The sequence below is a fragment of the Ornithorhynchus anatinus genome, chromosome 11 (genome assembly GCF_004115215.2).
Source record: "Ornithorhynchus anatinus isolate Pmale09 chromosome 11, mOrnAna1.pri.v4, whole genome shotgun sequence".
Classification (NCBI taxonomy): Eukaryota; Metazoa; Chordata; class Mammalia; order Monotremata; family Ornithorhynchidae; genus Ornithorhynchus; species Ornithorhynchus anatinus.
In genome coordinates this window covers 13,195,737-13,208,958 of record NC_041738.1, presented here as the reverse complement: position 1 = coordinate 13,208,958, position 13,222 = coordinate 13,195,737, and the positions used below count along the sequence as shown (strand labels likewise).

Sequence of the window (13,222 nt, the reverse complement as noted above, 5' to 3'; positions counted from 1 at the left end):
TTCCATCTCGGGTGGGTCGGGGGGGTGCTGCGCCCCCCGGGACAGCCCACCCCTCCCCATTTAGGGACCCCCGCCTTTTCTCCCCCAGTCTCGCCCCCTGACAATGAAAAAGGACGAGCGGCAGGATGGGGAAGAGCACGAAACTGTATTGGAGGATGGGGAGAGGGCGAGACAGGATGCCCAGAGGCGGGAGGAGGAGAGGGGGGCACGGTGGGACCCCCTCCCGGGTTTAGGGCGCCGCCCCCTTCTGAGCCCAAGCGAAGAAGACCCCGCGGACATCGTCGACCCCCGTCTGCAAACTGGCGGGCATCGAATAGGTGCGGAAATCCCGGATGCCATAGCCGCTGCGGGCCAGGGCCTCCCGGACCTCCTCCTCCTTCAAGGGCACCACGGCCAGGCGGGCAGAGCCCGCCAGGTAGAAGGATTCCTCTAGGGCACCGATGAGGAGCAGGTGCCCGCCGGGCCGGAGCAGGGTGGTGATGTGGTCCAGGGCCCGCTGGAAGCTGGCCTTGTCCGGGCTCACCGCCTCCAGGCAGAAGGCGGACACCAGGGCGTCCACGGGTACCGTGCCCGCCCCCGCAGAGCCCAGCGGCTGGTCCTGGTGCACGTCGATGGGCAGCACCCTCTTCACCCTCTCCCGCAGTTGGCGCTCCTTGTCCTGCCAGGTCTCGCTGCGAGGGGTAAGAGGGAGGGCGGGGGGCATCGTGAGCAGGACAGGCCGTCCGGCCTCCCCTGGGGCATCACAGCCGGGCACCGCCCGCCCCCTCCCCTCGGTGCGGCCTACCCTAAAAATAACGGTCCCTGTTAAGCCCTTACTATGTGCCAAGCTCTGTTCTGGGCGGTGGGGTAGGGACAAGCTAATCGGATTGTGCCAGGTGCTCTCAGTCTTCATCCCCCTTTTACAGATGAAGTAACCGAGCCACAGAGAAGCGGCTTGCCCGAGGTCACACAGCTGACAAGTGGCCAAGCCGGAATTAGAATCCACGTCCTCTGACTCCCAAGCCCTTTCCACTCAGCCACGCTGCTTCTCTAATAGTGATGGAAGCAGCGTGGCTCGGCGGAAAGCGAGCAAGTCACAACCTCTCTGTGCCTCACTTACCTCATCTGGAAAATGGGGATTAAGACTGTGAGCCCCGCGTGGGACCTGATTACCCTGTATCTACCCCAGCGCTTAGAACAGTGCTTGGCACATAGTAAGCGCTTAACAAATACCAACATCATCATTATTACTATGCTCCAGGCGCTATACTGAGCGCCGGGATGGGGTGGTGGGGGGAGACAGAGAAACCCAGTCCCTGTCCCCTTTGGGCCTCGCAGCCTCCATCCCCATTTTACAGATGAGGGAACTGAGGCCCAGAGCGGCGAAGTGAGTCGCCCCCGGTCACCCAGCAGACAAGTGGCAGAGCCGGGATTGGAACCCACGACCTCTGACCTCCCAAGCCCGGGCCCTGTCCACCCGGGGTGCCGCGCCCCCCCCTTCGATGCCCGGCGTCGCCCCCTCACCCTTTGCCCTCGATCAGGCAGACGTGGCGACTGTAGGGGCTCCAGTCGAAGGCCCCGGGGTCCCGGCACAGCCAGTCCCTCAGCTCCCGGCGATTCACCTCCAGGAAGTCCGTCATGGTGATGTCCTCGAAGTGGGCACAGGCGCTGAGCAGCTGGTACACGGTGGGGCCGGAGCCCACGTCCAGCAGGCTGCGGCCTCGGACTTCCCCTGGGGGAGGGAAGCCGGACGCCTGGGTCCCGGGGCCCCCACCCGCGCCCCCGTCCCCCGTGCCCTCCCCGCCCGACCTCTCACCGCTGGCGAAGGTCTGGGCCAGGCAGCCGAGCTTCCAGGGCCCCACGCCGTCGGGCCGGCTCAGGTCCCCTCGAGGAGGCCGGTAGTTGTTGACCAGGTAGGCGCGGGGCTGGAAGCGCCGGTAGCTCTCGGCCACGGCCTCCAGGCCTCCGCCGACCGCTCCGTCGCTCATGGTGCCGCCGCCCGGCCGGTCCAAAGGTCCACCGGGACCTTTATAGCCCCGCTCCCACCCCCTGGGGCCTCGAGGCCCTTCTAATGGGGCCATTTCTCTCCCCACCGGCCGGCCCGGAGAAGGAAAGGGCAGCGCGGGGGTGATGGACGGCCTGCCATCCAGCCCATCCGTCTCCCCTAACCGGGTTAGTGTCAGCGCCTGGACGGCTCGGCCTCCCACCTCCCGCCGCCCGGGACACTCCGTCCTCTGGGCCCCGCGCTCGCCCTGCCGATGGCCACCGATAGCCGCCTAATGCGGTTAAGGAGGGGGCGGGGGATGGACGATAAGGGACCCCCGTCCAGTCCCTCCGGGCGCCCGGCCGCTTATCTCCGGCCGCGCCTGGAAACGGGACGGATGACGGATTTGGGGAGGGCGGCGACATGGGGGACAGACCCCGGGACTGGGAGGGGAAGGGCGGGCGGAAACTGGGGACAGAAGCATGGCCTAGCGGATTGAGCACGGCCTGGGAGTCAGAAAGTCATGGTTCTAATCGCAGCTCCGCCACTTAATAATAACAATAATGATGATGGCATTTGGTTAAGCGCTTACTATGTGCCGAACACTGTTCTAAGCACTGGGGTAGATACCAGGTAATCAGGTTGTCCCCCTTGGGGTTCACAGTCTTCATCCTCATTTTACAGATGAGGTCACTGAGGCCCAGAAAAGTTAAGTGACTTGCCCCCAGTCACACAGCTCATCAATGGCAGAGCCGGAATTAGAACCCATGACCTATGACTCCCAAGCCCGTGCTCTTTCCACTAGGCCACGCTGCTTCTCGACGCACACTTGCCTGCTGTGAGACCATGGAGAAGTCACTTCACTTCTCCGGGCCTCAGGGACCTCATCTGGGAAATGGGGGTTGAGGCTGGGAGCCCCAGGTGGGGCAGGGTCTGCGTCCAATCCTATTGGCTTGTGCCCAGCCCAGCGCTTAGTACAGTGCCAGGCACACAGTAAGAGCTTAAAAAATACCACTATCATTATTATTAATGAGGGTTTCTGGGTTTGGGGGAGGAGGAGGGGTCAGGGTGGGGACCCAGCAGGAGTAGGAACTCCCGGAGACCATAAAGGGTCTCTCCTCTTCCACCCCGGCCCCTTCCCTCTCCCAACCTCCAAAACCAGATCGAGTGTGCAGATCTTAACTCTGCCTGCAGCCCCCCCAAATCTAGCCTTGTCCCTACCCCTACCCAGCTATCACCCCGAGCTCACCCACCGCCCCCCGATTGAGCCGTGACCCCCTCCCTCCCCTCCGCCCCCAACCCGGAGCGGCTGGGCTGAGGCGTGGGAGGGGGGGACACCCAGGTGTGACCCTCCCATCTCCTCTCTGTTCCCTCTGACCCGCGACTGGAAGAGGATCAAAAAGAGAGAAAGTACAAGGGTCCCCAGGACCTCGGGCCTTCCTGACCAGTGACCCTCACGCTGGAGGCCCAGTCTGCTGGCCTGGGGGCTCTGCCCAGGTCCAAGTCAAGCTGCCGAAATGAGGAGCTCAAGCGGGGGGCTGGGAGGGGAGAGTGGGGGGTGCCTCTTAGACTGGGCAGGGATTGTCTCTATCCGTTGCCGAATTGTATATTCCAAGCGCTTAGTACAGTGCTCTGCACATAGTAAGCGCTCAATAAATACTACTGAATGAATGAATCCTGGCCCAGAGAATAATAATGTTGGTATTTGTTAAGCGCTTACTATGTGCAGAGCACTGTTCTAAGCGCTGGGGTAGATACAGGGTGATCAGGTTGTCCCACGTGAGGCTCACAGTTAATCCCCATTTTACAGATGAGGTAACTGAGGCACAGAGAAGTTAAGTGACTTGCCCAGAGATACACAGCTGCCAACTGGCAGAGCCGGAATTCGAACCCATGAACTCTGACTCCCAAGCCTGGGCTTTTTCCACTGAGCCACGCTGCTTCTCATGTCTAGGAGAAGCCTCCTAGACATGTACAACATCCAAGTACGAGAAACACTGTGATTTAGAGGAAAGAACCCGGGCTTGGGAGTCAGAGGATGTGGGTTCTAATCCTGTCTCTGCCACTTGTCTGCTGTGTGGCCTCGGGCAAGCCACTTGACTTATCTGTGCCTCCATTAGCTCATCTGTAAAATGGGGATTAAGACTGTGAGCCTCACATGGGACAACCTTGTACCTACACCAGCGCTTAGAACAGTGCTTAGCCCATAGTAAGTGCTTAACAAATATCATAATCATTATTAGTACAGAGGAGGCTAAACTCTAGGCGAGAACAACCTGCCTTTAATGAAGCAGGACTTTGAAGACACTGGGAACAGGATGGGGGCCACGGGACCGCCCCTCTATCTCAATTTCACAATTTCCACTGTCTGAGTGGATTCAGTCAATCATATGTATTGTGCGCTTATTGTTTGCAGGGCACTGTACTAAGCGCTGGGGAGAGTACCTGGAAAGAGAATGGGCCTGGGAGTCGGAAGGATCTGGGTTCTAATGCTGGCTCTGCCGCATGTTGTCTGTGTGACCTTGGGCCAGCCACTTAACTTGTTTGGACCTCAGTTCCCTCATCCGTAAAATGGGGATTTAGAGTGTGAGCCCCATATGGGGCAGGGACTGTGTCCAACCAGATTAACTTGTATCCACCCCAGCACTTAGAACAGTGCTCGGCACATAGTAAGCACTTAACAAATACCATTATTATTATTTTGGACACAGTCCCTGTTCCACTTGCGACTCACTTCTAAGTAGGCGGGAGTAGGATTTAATCCCCATTTTGCTGTTGAGGAAACTGAGGCGCAGAGAAGAGAAGTGACTTGCCCAAGGTCACACAGCAAGCAGCTGGCAGAGCCAGAATTAGAACCCAGGTCCTCTGACTCCCAGGCCCGTGCTCTTTCCAGTGGGTCGAGCTGCTTCCCAGCCTTCTCCACTTGCCCCTCCTCAGCTTTCTCCCACTCCTGCCCACTCTGTAATTCCATTCCAGTTATCCGTGCCTCTGACCCTTTCCCCGCTCGCTTCCTAAAGGCAATCCCTCCCACTCTCTTCTCCTCACTCTCTCAAGGCACTTTCCCTCCGACCAGCAAGCCCTCTCATGTCTCCCAATCACTCATCCATCCATCGGTAGTACTTACTGAGCGCTGACTTTGTGTAGAGGCATCTATGAACCGCTTACTGTCTGTGGGAGAGTTCAACGCATTAGAGTCGTAAGACACGATCCCTCCCCTCAAGAAGGCGGGGAAAGCGGACAATAAAATAAATCACGGGGCAAGAGAGTATAAAAGTGCTTAGGAGTTAAGGATCCACGTGCATTGGCGACGCAGCAGGGAGGGAGAATGAGGTGGGGAAATGAGTGGTTAGTCAGGGAAGACTTCTTGGAGGAGATATACTTTTTTTTTTTTAGATTGTGAGCCCTATAAGGGACAGGGATTGGGCTTAATTCCAACTGTGTATTCTCTCCAAATGCTTAGTATAGTTCTCTGCCCTCAGAAAATGCTTAATAAATACTATTTCTTCCTAGTAATAGTAATAGTAATTCCACTCTAGCTCTCTGTGTCTCTGACCTTAACCCCTCTCACTTCCTAAAGACACTCTCTCCCACTCTCTTCCCCTCCCTCTCAATCCCACGGACCTCTTCATTCATTTATTATCATTATTATTATTATGCACTTATCTAGGTGTTAAGCACAGTTCTAAGTTATCATCGCACTCCCTGCTCCCTTCCGACTTCACTTCCTCTCCGTTGCAGTCGGGTTTCGATCCCTTCGCTCCACCGAAACCACGTTCTCTAAAGTCACCCGTGACTTCCTTTTAACCAGCGTGGTTAACCAGAAGCGGTGTGGCCTAATGGATAGAGCATGGGCCCAGGCGTCAGAAAGACCCGGGTTCTAATCCGGGCTCCGCCACTTGCCTGATGTGGGACCTTGGGAAAGTCACTTAACTTCCCTGGGCCTCAGTTCCCTCATCTGCAAAATGGGGATTGAGACCGAGAGCCCTATGTGGGACAGGGACTGTGCCCAGCCTGATTACCTTGTGTCTACCCCAGTGCTTGGCACATAGTAAGCACTTAACAAATACCATATAGAAAAAACCCAAGAAGATTGAGCCGTACTGTGTTCTATGCCTCCTCGCCCTCTTGTCGGCCTTGACCTCTGATGACTGTTCCTTTTTAAAGACGCTCTCAGGCTTCAGTTTGGCTGACATGGAACTAACCTCTCTTCCCCAACTAAATACCATTGATCGATCGATTGACTGATGTCCCCTCTGGGTTCCCTTTGCTGGTTCCTCTTCTGCCTCTCCCCTCCAACTGAGACTCTGCTCCGGCTCGCCTCCTCTTCTTGCTCTATCCTAATGCTCTCAGGGAACATCTCTACTCCCATAACTCCAGTCGTCAACTTCAAGCGGATGACTCCCAAATCGAACTCTTCGTCTCCGACCTCTCAAGCATCTCCAATTCTGTGTCTCCCTTGCCTCCAGGACATTCCCTGAATGCCCTTCCAATCAATCAGTCGATCAGTGGTATTTCTTGAGTGCTTACTGTGTGCAGAGCACTGGATTAAGTGCTTGGGAAAAGTGTAAATCAAGAGTTAATAGAAGTATTTCCAGCATTTCAAACTAAACTGATCTAAGATTGAACTACCTGTCTTTCCTCCAAAACTCACTTTTCCTCCAAACATTCCCATCTCAATCGACAACTTTCATTCACTTTAACTCATTCAAACGTATTTATTGAGCACTTACTGTGTGCAGAGCACTGTACTAAGCGCTTGGGAAAGTACATTTAATAGACACATTCCCTGCCTGCAGTGAGTTTACTATCTTGAAGGGACCCCCCCCCCCCGCCCATATTACCAGTCATCGTCACTTCCTTCCAATCAATCCGACAATCAACCGTATTTATTGAGCGCTTACTGTGAGCACTGTACTTAAGAGCTGGGGAGAGTACAAAATAAGAGTTGGTAGACGTGTTCCCTGCCCCCCAGGAGTTTCCCAACTTTCCCAACTTACTCTTCACTCTGCTTCTTCCCATCCCTCCCCACCCAAGCTGTGACCATTCAAGTTCAAATTCTTGTCAAATCACATCAGATTAACAGTATCATCTTCCTCCCCGGTCTCCTTGCTTTCAGTCTTTCTCTGCTCCAAAGTCAGAACACATCTCTCCGCTCCTCAAAAACCGCCCTTGGCTTCCCACTTCCCTCTACGTCGAGCAAAGATTCCTCAGAAGTGGCTTTAGGGCTCGCCGCCAACATTCCCCATCCTGGGGTTCAGCGCTTTTCCCCCTTTCATGCCAACCTTCTCGCTGTACCTCCATCTCGTCTACCTCGCCGTCGACCTCTCGCCCACATCCTCCCCTCTCCCTCCTCACATCTGACAGACAGTGACTCCCACCCCCCCTTCGAAACAATAATAACTGTGGTCTTTGTTAAGCGCTTACTATGTGCCAGGCACTGTACTAAGCGCTGGGGTAGGTAGTGTTGGTATTTGTTAAGCGCTTACTATGTGCAGAGCACTGTTCTAAGCGCTGGGGGAGATACAGGGTAATCAGGATGTCCCACGTGAGGCTCACAGTCTGAATCCCCATTTTACAGATGAGGGAACTGAGGCGCAGAGAAGTTAAGTGACTTGCCCACAGTCACACAGCTGACAAGTGGCAGACCAGGGATTCGAACCCATGACCTCTGACTCCCAAGCCCGTGTACTAGCAAATTGGGTGGGACACAGTCCCTGCCCCACAGGGGGCTCACAGTCTTAATTCCCATTTTACAGATGAGGTAACCGAAGCCCAGAGAAGTGAAGCGACTTGCTCCAGGTCACACAGCAGACAAGTGGCAGGGCCTGAATTAGAACCCAAGTCCTAATTGATTGACAGTGTAGGACTGGCAGGCAGGAGAGCCGGGTTCTAATCCCATTGGTTTGCTTATGAAGGCATGAACGCTTATTGAAGGCTTATTACTTATCGAACCCATGTCTTATTGAAGGCCCATCTCCTCCAAGAGGCCTTCCCTGACTAAGCCCCCCTTTCCTCTTCTCCCACTCCCTTCTGCGTCGCCCCGACTTGCCCCCTTTATTCATCTCCCCCTCCCGGCCCCGCGGCACTTACGTCCGTATCTGTCACTGATTTATTTATACTAACGTCTGTGTCCCCTCTAGACCGTAAGCTCAGTCTGGGCTGGGACTGTGTCTGTTATATCGTACTCTCCCAAGCGCATAGAACAGTGCTCTGCGCACAGTAAGTGGCTCAATAAATACGGCTGACTGACTCGCTGACTGCTACTCTACTTCCAGGAGCCTCGGTGGCGACTTCCCGCCTCCGAAATGGCTTGTGACGAGCCGTTGCTCAGGGCGAACCCCGGCGTCCTCTTCACCGGCCCTCTGGCTGTGGTGCTCGGCTGCCCGAGGGCTCGGCCTGGCCACGATGCTCTACTTCGGTGCTCTACTTCAGTTACCCAGGACAGAGAGGGAAGTGGACCAGGCTCGGAGGCGACAAGCACAGGTTTGGGGTGTCTAAGTCACTTAACTCCTCTGGGCCTCAGTTTCTTCATCTGTAAAATAGGGATTAAATACCCATTCTCCCTCCTCTTTAATCATAATAAAATTATGGTATTTGCTGAGTGCTTACCATGTGTCAGGCACTGTACTAAGTGCTGGGGTGGATATAAGTGAGTAGAGTTGGACACAGTCCCATGTGGGGCTCACGGTCTCAATCCCTCTTTTACAGACGAGGTAACTGGGGCACAGAGAAGTGAAGTGACTTGCCCAAGGTCACACAGCAGACAAGTGGCGGAGCGGGGATTAGAACCCATGCTCTATCCACTACTCAATGCTGCTTCTCATGAGCCCCATGTGGAAAGGGACTATATCACATCTCCATATAGTGTATCTACCCCAGCAAACAGAGTGCCCCGAGCCCGGGCCTGGGAGTCAGAAGGACCTGGGTTCTAATCCTGACCCCACCACTTGTCTCTTATGTGACCCTGGGCAAGTCACTCAACTTCCCTGTGCCTCAGTTACCTCATCTGTAAAATAGAGATTAAGACTGCAAGCTCCACACGGGCCATGGACTCTGTCTAACCTGATTAGCCTGTATCTAACCCAGCACTTAGCACAGTGCCTGGCACAGGGGTAAGCGCTTAACAAACACCATTAAAAAAACAAAGGAAAAAAAAGAAATGGTTGAGCACAACCAAGGTCACGGAGCAAACCAGTGGGATTAGAACCCGGCTCTCTTGACTGCCTGTCCTCCACTCGTCAATCAATCCGTGGTATTTATTGAGTACCAACCGTGTGCGGGGGACTGTGGTAGTCCCCATGCCTCCCTGGCAGTGGCCAGAGGCCAGTTAGCCCGTGGTTGCCGCAGTCCCTCAGATGGTTAATCTCAAAGAGCCACGAGACGGTGTCCAGGTAAGCACTTCACAATAATAACAGTATAACTATTGTTATTATTAATAGTGATGATAATAATAATAAGACCCCAGCAGCAGGGTCTGGAAGGGGACTGATGGAGGAAGACAGGGCCAGGCCAGGAGTGGGGAGGGCAGTGCACGGGGCCGTAAGGGGGGTTTGGTGTAATTTGAGGGGAGGGGGCTCTGGGAGATAAATTTACCAGGGAGCGGGGGGAGTGTGCGGGGACAAGGATAAGTGGAATAAAAAGACTATCTCAAGACCTGGATTAGGCAACAGCCTGCGGCGACAGAGAAGTTTCCATGGTGCCGGGATCCGGTTGCCAGGGGCTCCATCCGCTACTCCCCGCCCCCCACCCCCTCCAGCCGCTCAGTCCGGGACATCTGGACAGATGTGTCCCCCGTCTTCGGCCCAGCTGCCAAGTCCAGCGAGGAGGGGCCGGCGCGGCCAGGGGAGGCCAGCTGGTCCGCTTTCCCCACCAGTTGGCTGGGGCCCACGGGAGACCCCGGGAGAACCGGTCCAGGGGTACGACAGGCCCCCTGGGGCTCGTTGGAGGGCACTGGGGCGGTTTCCGGGGGGGGGGGGGCTCTCTAAAGCCTGGCCCCTCTGGGTCTCTTTGGAAGAGGGGGAGAGGGCAAGGGGGTGGGAGTCTCTGCATCCCGGTCCTTCTGGGTCTTTTTGGAGGTGGTGGAGAGGGTCAGGGGGTAGGGTCTTTGCATTCTGGCTCCTCTGAGTCTCTTTGGAGGGAGTAAGGAGGGTTAGGAGATGCGGTCTGTCTCCTCTGAATCTCTTTGGAGGAGCGGAGAGGGTCGGGGGTGCGGTCTTGCAGCCTGGGTCTCTTAGGAGGGAGGGAGGGAGGGTCAGAGGGTGCCGTCTCTGCAGTCTGGCTCCTTTGGAGAAGAGAGTACCGGTCAGTCCCGCGACCCTCCCCACTACTGGGCATAAAACCCGGTCTGGTTGGCGCCGAGCCGGGTGCCAGCCTCTCGGGCACCGGCTCTGTCCTCTCTGCGTCCTTGCAGCAGCCCAGGAGGGTCTTGGCCCCAGTGCCAACCGGCCCCCGGGCCCCGCCGTGCATCACCGATGCCAGGCGGCCGGTCTGTGGGTGGCCAGCGCCAGCTCGGGGACTACGGGGAGCCGGGAGCCCTTTCGCTCCTCGCCCTGAGCCCCTGCCCTGTGCGGCCGGCCCTTGTCAGTTCTATATTTAGACCCTGGCAGGGCTGGGAGCTGTTTACCAGGCTGGGCCCTCGAAGAGGAGGAAGACAGGAGCCGGCGGGCTGGGTTGAGCGGTTTATTTGCAGGACTAACACAGTGAGTGGGGGGCAGCGAGGTCCCTCGTCTAGTACCCACCACCTCCCCCGGCCCCAGGGCTCCGCCAGACACATCCCCCCCTCCCACATCGCATCCCCGGCTCCTCCAGCCCCTTCGGAGGTCTCGGGAGGGCCGCTCCCGGCCCCCGCCCCCGCCCCGGCTCCCGGCCCCCATCCCTCTGTCTCCGTCCGTCTCTCTGCGGGCACCGGAGCCCCCAGGTGCCCAGCCCCCGTGTCTGACCAAACTACAAAGCTTCGCGACAGACCTCCTCGAAGTCGGCCCCGGGCCCCGCCACGGCCAGGGTGGGCAGGACGAGGCCCTCTTCACCCGGGCGCGGCGGCAGCGGGGCGCCTCTCTGGGCTCAGCCCCTCTGGGCCTCCTGGGACATGGAGCGGGACAGGGAGCGGTGCGGGGCGCCGGGCTTGGTGAAGCCGGGCCGGCTGGCGGGCACCACCGGGGGCAGCTCCTTGGTGATCTCCGCCATCTCGCGGCGGTCCGGGCAGTGCCCGCCCAACGCCGTCTCCAAAGCCAGCAACCCCCGGACCGGCGTCGGGGTCTCCTCGCGTGTCTCCTTGCCCCCGAGGTGAGCGGGCTTGAAGATGGGCAAGGGCAGAACCCGCACGTAGGGCAGCTGGTACTCCTGCAGCCCCTGGCCCAAGAGGCCCAGCCGCATCACCATCCAAGGTGCCCGCTGCTCCAGCACTTGGCATTGGCCCTGCCGGTGGTACGTCTCCCTCCGCTGGGCATCCTCCTCGTGCAGAGAGCACCTGGGTGGCAGGTTGTGTGGGTGTGTGGCAGGAGAGGGGGATGAAGGGGGAGACAGAGAGAGAAAGAGAGAGGCTTCAGGCCCCCGGGCCGGGGTGGGGGCAACCCCCCCCAGTCTTCCCACCTCTCCCTCCATGAGCCACGGTTGTGGCGTCTACCTCCCCAGTGGGAAAACTTGGGTGAGAACCATGCCCCGCAAAGGAGGATAAGTTGGGGGGGGGGGGGGGGGGCATGGGGAGGTTATGGGCCAAGAGGGGGTTCAGGGGCGGTGTGTCCCGAGGACGGGGGACCCTGCTCACCCTTCTTCCGGGCGCGTCGTCAGGCTCAGATCCTGCCACTGGGCCCAGAAGGCCTCCCCGCGTCCTGGATTCTCCTCCGACACCTGGCAGCTCAGCTCCAGCCCGGCCATGCCCGCTCTCCCGCTCCTCCGACCGTCCAGCCGGCCGCCCTTCTCTATCCGCCCGTCCGTCTCTTTGCCCTCGCCCTACCAGCCCCCTTTAAATAGTCGCCCCCGCCAGCCCCCTTAGCCCAGTCACTCCTTCCCTCCCTCCGTCCCCCGTGGCAAGGTCTATTTTGGGGCCTGTTGGCGTCAGACCCTATATCGGCTGCTGGGACTCATGAGGTGGGGGGAGGGTGGGGAAGACTGGGGGCTCGGACTTCCCCCCCCCCCCATCTCCTCTCCAGACAGATGGGGGTGGGAAGGAGGCTAACCCAGTGTTGGACCCCAGGCGGTGGGGTGGGGTCCGGAATCGGGGCTTTGCCAAGACGGAACGTAATATCTCCCGTGGTTCACTGTCCTCTCCCCACCACCCCCTGGCAGGCACCATCTTAGTTGGGCCCATGCCCACTTTCTGCCATCTCAGGCATTAGCCCCATTGTGCCCATTGTGGCCCAGCTTCCTCCCACGCCCCGTCCAACCGGCAATCATGTTTATAAACAAAGTCTGAAATGGTCATTCCCTGGACCGGCTTTTTTCCACTCTCTGACACCTCTTCTGGCAGCCAGGGCCACCCCTCCTCCCCGACCCCCTGCACGGACCCAGGTGCCATGCCCATGGTGGAGCCAAGAGGGAAGGGCAGGTTTGCCCCCCGCCTGGGGCAGACTGGAGGGACCTCACCCTAGCTCAGCGATGCCCCGAGCAGCGGAGGGTGGAACGATGCCCGTCCTCTGCCCTCAGGGCAGGTTAATCCCAGTCTGGCCTCCGCGGGCACGGACAACCTTTCCCTGGCGCTCTCCCTGCCCGGCAGCCAAGTGAGGGGCGGCAGCTGTTGCTCCACGGTGTGCCAGCACCGGGGGCCGCGGGGAGCGGGGGAGGACGGGGGAAGGCCCGGTGCCCAGGAGCTCGGCTTCCAGCCCCTGTTTGGGCGTTGGCACCCTGGCCGCATCCCACCCCGGAAGTGGATACAGCCACAAGTGTCGGCGGTTGGGGGACGGCAGCCACACCCCCGCCTGGGCTCCGGAGGGCAGAGAGAGGAGGCCGGTACTCCTCGCCCCTGCCCCTCAGCCGGTCCCCCCCCCCGGCCCGGCCCTCCCTCGGGCTCGGAGCAAGAGGCGGACGTTGGGACCGGGGGCAGCCACCTCCTCCCCCTCCTCGCTCAGTCACGTATCCGGGCCTGGCGGGGGGGGCACCGACCCCGGCACTGGCCCAAGGGCGGGCCGGCGACGGGTAGGCAGCCGGCCGGGGTCCAGCCCTCCCAGCGGGGACCGTGTGTAAGTCCCACAACAGGACGCCAGGCCGCTGGGGGGGTAGGGCAGGGCCACCGCATGCACGGCCAGTAGGGGGTGCTGGGGAGCG

At 58.8% G+C, this 13,222-nt stretch overlaps 2 protein-coding genes across 2 annotated transcripts; both read right to left on the bottom strand.

Annotated features, from left to right (window-relative positions):
• Positions 1 to 132: 132 nt before the first annotated feature.
• PNMT (phenylethanolamine N-methyltransferase) lies at positions 133 to 2,347 on the bottom strand. Its single transcript, XM_029075205.1, has 3 exons — positions 1,796 to 2,347; positions 1,504 to 1,711; positions 133 to 671 (listed from the first exon to the last, which is right to left on the bottom strand). The coding sequence occupies exons 1-3, from the start codon at positions 2,058 to 2,060 to the stop codon at positions 230 to 232; spliced, it is 915 nt and encodes a 304-aa protein (XP_028931038.1). The 5' UTR covers positions 2,061 to 2,347; the 3' UTR covers positions 133 to 229.
• An 8,281-nt stretch (positions 2,348 to 10,628) lies between these two features.
• Positions 10,629 to 11,916, bottom strand: LOC100084089 (titin-cap). Its single transcript, XM_029075206.2, has 2 exons — positions 11,727 to 11,916; positions 10,629 to 11,429 (listed from the first exon to the last, which is right to left on the bottom strand). Exons 1-2 carry the CDS (start codon positions 11,834 to 11,836, stop codon positions 11,024 to 11,026), a joined length of 516 nt encoding a protein of 171 aa, XP_028931039.1. The 5' UTR covers positions 11,837 to 11,916; the 3' UTR covers positions 10,629 to 11,023.
• Between the last annotated feature and the right edge of the window lie 1,306 nt (positions 11,917 to 13,222).